Source organism: Petaurus breviceps, unplaced genomic scaffold (genome assembly GCF_028583685.1).
Source record: "Petaurus breviceps papuanus isolate PSGF00001 unplaced genomic scaffold, PetGlider_PUasm1.0 207, whole genome shotgun sequence".
Lineage (NCBI taxonomy): Eukaryota > Metazoa > Chordata > Mammalia > Diprotodontia > Petauridae > Petaurus > Petaurus breviceps.
The window spans coordinates 15983057-15989056 of NW_027185850.1; the positions used below are offsets into that span (position 1 = coordinate 15983057).

Sequence of the window (6000 nt, forward strand, 5' to 3'; positions counted from 1 at the left end):
GCTCAGCGAGAAAGAGCACCGGCCCCAGTGCCGGGACGACCCAGATCAAATCCGGGCCAAGAAACTCAGCACCACACCCAGAAACAACAACTGGCCATGCAACTCCGAGCAAGCCACTCAACCCCAATTGCTTTAAAAAAAAATAGTTCAACTTTGATAAGTTCCTTATGATTTCTTTTCCCTATTTACCTTCTCATGCTTCTCTTGCTTCTTGTATCTGAATGTCAAATTTTCTATTCAACTCTGGTTTTTTCAGCAAGAATGTTTGAAAGTCCTGTATTCCACCGAATGACCATATTTTCCCCTGAAACAGGATACCAAGTTTTGCTGGGTAGGTGACTCTTGGTTTTAATCCCAACTCCCTTGACCTCCGGAATATCACATTCCAGGCCCTTTGATCCCTCAGTGTAGAAGCTACCAGATCCTGGGTTATCCTGATTGTGTTTCCACAATATTCAAATTGTTTCTTCCTGGCTGCTTGTAATATTCTCTCTTTAATCTGGGAATTCCGGAACCTGGCTATAATATTCCTAGGAGTTTTCTTTTTGGGATCTTTTTCAGGAGGTGATCGGTGGATTCTTTCAACCTCTATTTTGCCCTCTCGTTCTAAAACATCAGGGCAGTTTTCTTTGAGAACTTCCTGGAGGATGCTTTCCAGGCTCTTACTTTGGTCATGGCTCTCAGGCAGTCCAATAATTTTAAAATTATCTCTCCTGGATCTATTTTCCAGGTCAGTGGTTTTTTTCCCATGAGATATTTCACATTGCCTTCTATTCTTTCATTTGTTTGGATCTGTTTAACAGCATCTTGATTTCTCATAAAATCATTAGCTTCCATTTGCTCCAATCTAATTCTGAAGCAATGATTCTCCTCAGTGCACTTTTGAGATTCTTTTTCCATCTGGCAAATTCGGCTTTTTAAGGCATTCTTCTCCACATTGCCTTTTTGAGCCTCCTTTGCCATTTGAGTCAGTTTGTTTTTTAAGGTATTATTTTCTTCGGTCAGGTTGTTGACTCTCATTTCATAATTTTCTTGCATTGTTCTCATTTCTCTTCCCAATTTTTCCTCCACTTCTCTTATCTGCTTCTTAAGGTCCTCTATGGCCTGTACCCAGCTTGTATTTTCCTTTGAAGCTTTTGGTGCAGGAGTTCTGACTTCACTGATTTCCTCCTGTTCTATGCTTTGCTCCTTTTTGTCCCCAAAATAGGAGTCCAATGTTGGAATCTTCTGTCTGCTTTGTTTCCTTTGCCTGCTCATTTTGCCACTCAATGATTTGACTTTTGGGCTTTTTGCCACAGTAGGACTATGCCACCAGACAGGGGAGTTTTCATCCCAAACGCTGGGGTTTTCTCAGCTGCCGGAAGTATTAGATGGGTGCCCTCTCTGAGGTCTCCACACGCTCTGGCAAGCTGGACACACACCCCAGGACCTCCACCCTAGACTGCAATCCAGATCCAAGCAGGTTAAAGCAAGAGCGATGACCCCTCAGACTGGTGCTTGGTCCCCCTACACTCTGCAGGCCAGGAGCTGAAGCTGCCACGTGGTGCTGGCAGGCTGTGCTGGCGTCTCAGCGGTTTCTCGCCCCGGGAGTAAAAGCCATGCACTCTCACTTCCTGGGTCCCAAAGTCCAGACTGCCCTGGCCTCTCACCTTGTCCTTCACATCTATGTGTTGATAAATCTGGAAACGGCCACAGCTGCTGCTGATCTGGAGTGCCTCTGGCAGGTGGCTGGTCAGGCCTGCCCTGGGGCTAAAGCCTCGGCGTGGTGCTGGGCTCGGCTCCCAGAGCGCTGTGCTGGTCGATTCCTGCTGGTCTGCCGGGCTGTTCTCAGCGGGAGGTTGGCTTCTCTGTGTCATTTTGTGGGTTCTGCAGCTCCAAAGTTTGTTTAGAGTCCCCTTTTTATATGGATTGGGGAGGGTGGAAGCCGGAGCCGCGGGAGGGTTGTGCTTCTACTCCGCCATCTTGGCTCCGCCTCCAATAAGCAATATTTCAAAGGAAAAAAAAAAGAAATCAGAGATCTCATTCATAGGAACAGTTACTGCATTCTTGGGTATTAAAAGGAAACATAGGATCTGCCATCTTGACCTTCCCAAGGCCCCATTGAGAGTGCAGTTCCTCCTGCTTGGAGAAAGCTATTTTTTTGGATTAAACAATTGATCCTTGCCTTTTTTATTTAAGGATGACATCCATCCTAGTTTTAATGAAGAAAACTTGGTCTTCTGCACCTTGGACCTCTTCTTTGCTGGAACAGAGACAACTTCAACCACTCTGAGGTGGGCACTGCTGTATATGGCTCTTTATCCAGACATTCAAGGTACAGTGATAACATCAGCCTATGCACCCCTATAGAAATTTCCCCAGAAGAGTTCCCATTTATAGAGTTTGAAAGTTTGCTAAACATTCTACACCTATCATCTTTTTTCAATTCTCATTGGAATAGAGCAGTGATTACAATTAACTATTTTTTATTGAAAATGTATATGATAAAAATTAACACTTTAAAATGTATTTATATGCTTTTAAATATGATAATTCTCCATAGATTTCAAAATAGAAATACCGAAGTGAAGGAAACATTATTAACTCAATATATAGAGGTCCTAAGGTATTTAGATTTAGAATTTGAAGGTATCTTAGAGGCAATAAAGTCCAAATATCTCATTTTTCTGATGTGGAAACTGAGGCTTGGAGACATTAAGAAATTTCCTCAAGCTCTCACAGGTAGGGAGTTTCTGAGGTGAGATATAAATGAAGGTCATTCTGACATTCTCCATCTCTAGAGACCCCTATTTGATTCTCAAGAGATCCTTGTTCTATAAAGCCAAGGCATGATCAAAAGTTCTATTTCCTTGTGTAGTATATTGTGATATGTCTCACATCTTCCTTAAGCTAAAGATCATAATAAGGATTCATGGACCAAATATGGATTTGCAAATCCATAGCAATGACTACATAGAGAAATTTGCAGCTTTCAGTTTAGAAACCCCTGGGCTAGACACATTCAGGCTCCCCTTAAAGTACTCCCCAGAATGGAACATCCCTTTTACCTGTCTGAGGCAATACACAAAAATAGCATCCTTACTAGGCATTTACCATCATGGAAATCAAATCAAGTACTTATCATGTACCTACTATGTTCTGGGCACTGGAGACACAAGTACAAAGAATGAAGCAATGCTTCCCTCCTTGCAAGGATCTGCGGGTGACAGAAAACTTAATTAGGATTTGGAAGTTTTCTTTCTAGTCCAGGTTTCCCATCTAAGCTGTCATAAGACTTTGAGCAAGGCATTTCAAACAGTAAGTGAACATTTATTATGTACCTACTATGTGCCAAAGACAGTGCTAAATTTGCTATTGTTTGTCTTTCATTCTGAAAGAGAACCATCACATCAGGAATGTGATACAGAACTTGCAAATGGATTGGATTTAAGTGAGGCAGGTTTGTGCAAAATTACCAGCCTCACTTTCTTCTCCAGATTCATCTGATTCCAGTGGTCAGATATAAATCAGGATGACAGAAGATTGCCTCTACCCCAAGTATTAGGAATTAAAAGAAAGGCACAACAAACAACAGCCAACTAGGCCCCATTCCCAAGGAGTTTATAATGTAATGGGAGAGATGACATGTGCAGAGCTCTGGATGAAAAAGAGATACAGACAGAATAAACAGGAGAAATCCAACAGAAGTCAGATAGTTCTCTGGTACTCAGCATTCATTAAGAAATATCATCGGGCGGAGTCAAGATGGCAGAGTAGAAGCAGTACCTCCCTGTAGCTCCAGCTTACACCTTCCCCAATCGATGTAAAAAGGGGACTCTAAACAAACTTTGGAGCTGCAGAACCCACAAAATGACAAGGAGAAGCTAACCTCCCACTGAGGACAGCCAGGCAGGCCAGTAGGAATCAGCCAGCACAGAGTTCTGGGAGTAAAGCCCAGGCCAGCCTCAGAGGTTTTAGCCCCAGGGTGGGCCTGACCAGCCACAGGCCTGAGGGACTCCAGATCAGCAGCAGCTGTGGCCATTTCCAGAATTATCAACACATAGATGCACAGGACAAAGTGAGAGTTCAGTGCAGTCTAGACTTTGGGACCCAGTAAGTGGGAGTGCATCAGCTTTTGCCTCCAGGGCGAGAAGCCTCTGATATGCCAGGCACAGCCAGCCAGAGCCACGTGGGGTCTTCAGCTGCTGGCCTGCAGAGTGTAGGGGGACCAAGCACCAGTCTGAGGGGTAATCGCTCTTGCTTTAACCTGCTTGGATATGGATTGCAGTCTAGGGTGGAGGTCCTGGGGTGTGCGTCCAGCTTGCCAGAGCATGTGGAGGCCTAAGAGAGGGCACCCATCTAATACCTCTGGCAGCTGAGAAAACTCCAGCATTTGGCACAAAATCTCCCCTGTCTGGTGGCAGAGTCCTACTGTGACAAAAAGCCCAGGGGTCAAGTGACTGAGGGGCAACATGACCAGGTAAAGGAAACAAAGCAGACAGAAGATTCCAACATTGGACTCCTATTTTGGGGACAAAAAGGAGCAAAGCATAGAACAGGAGGAAGACAGTGAAGTCAGAACTCCTGCACCAAAAGCTTCAAAGGAAAATATGAGCTGTTTACAGGCCATAGAGGACCTTAAGAAGCAGTTAAGAGAAGTGGAGGAAAAATTGAGAAGAGAAATGAGAACAATGCAAGAAAATTAGGAAATGAGAATCAATAGCCTGACTGAGGAAAATAACACCTTAAAAAACAGACTACTGAAATAACAAAAGAGGCTAAAAAAGGCAATGAGGAGAAAAATGCCTTAAAAAGCCAAATTTGCCAGATGGAAAAAGAATCTCAAAAGCTCACTGAGGAGAATCATTGCTTCAGAGTTAGATTGGGGCAAATGCAAGCTAATGACTTTATGAGAAATCAAGATGCTGTTAAACAGATCCAAACAAATGAAAGAATAGAAGGCAATGTGAAATATCTCATGGGAAAAAAACCACTGACCTGGAAAATAGATCCAGGAGAGATAATTTAAAAATTATTGGACTATCTGAAAGCCATGCTCAAAGTAAGAACCTAGAAATCATCCTCCAGGAAGTTCTCAAAGAAAACTGTCCTGATGTTTTAGAACGAGAGGGCAAAATAGAGGTTGAAATAATCCACCGGTCACCTCCTGAAAAAGATACCAAAAAAGAAAAATTCTAGGAATATTATAGCCAGGTTCCCAGATTAAGGAGAGAATTTCACAAGCAGCCAGGAAGAAACAATTTGAATATTGTGGAAACCCAATCAGGATAACCCAGGATCTGGCAGCTTCTACACTGAGGGATCAAAGGGCTTGGAATATGATATTCCAGAGGTCAAAGGAGCTGGGATTAAAACCAAGAATCACCTACCCAGCATAACTGAGTATTATGTTTCAGGGGGAAATATGGTCATTCAGTGGAATAGAGGACTTTCAAGCATTCTTGATGACAAAACCAGAGTTGAATAGAAAATTTGACATTCAGATAAAAGAAGCAAGAGAAGCATGAGAAGGTAAACAGGGAAAAGAAATCATAAGGAACTTATCAAAGTTGAACTATTAATATTCCTACATGGAAAAACAATAATTGTAACTTATGAAACTTTTCTCAGTATGAAAATAGTTGAAGGGAATAGAAATATATATGTCTATATATGAGGGTACATGGGCATAATAATACATATGTGAATGCATGTATATATGTTTACAGGTATACATAGATAGAGGGCACAGGACCAATTTAATAGGAAGGGATGATACTTAAAAGGTGAAATTAAGAGGTGAGAGAGGAATATAATGAGAGGAGATGGGGAGAGACAGAATGGGGTAAACTATCTCATATAGAAGAGGCAAGGGAAAATGGTTACAATGGAGGGGGGAAGAACAGGAAGGCAAAAGGGAATGGTTCAACCTTATTGCCATTGAATTTGGCTTGGGGAGGGAAAGAAATACACACTAAATAGGGTATCTCACCCTACAGGAGAGCAGGGGGGAAGGGGATG

General features: G+C 42.6%; 1 protein-coding gene across 7 annotated transcripts in view; it reads left to right on the plus strand.

The window, feature by feature from the left end:
• LOC138164923 (cytochrome P450 2J2-like) overlaps positions 1-6000 on the plus strand; it is a 49673-nt gene that overhangs the window by 31576 nt on the left and 12097 nt on the right. For all 7 annotated transcript variants that reach the window (XM_069092891.1, XM_069092889.1, XM_069092895.1 and 4 more), the window contains one exon: positions 2179-2314. In XM_069092891.1, coding sequence (XP_068948992.1) covers positions 2179-2314 — 136 coding nt within the window. The remainder of the gene's footprint in view (positions 1-2178; positions 2315-6000) is intronic.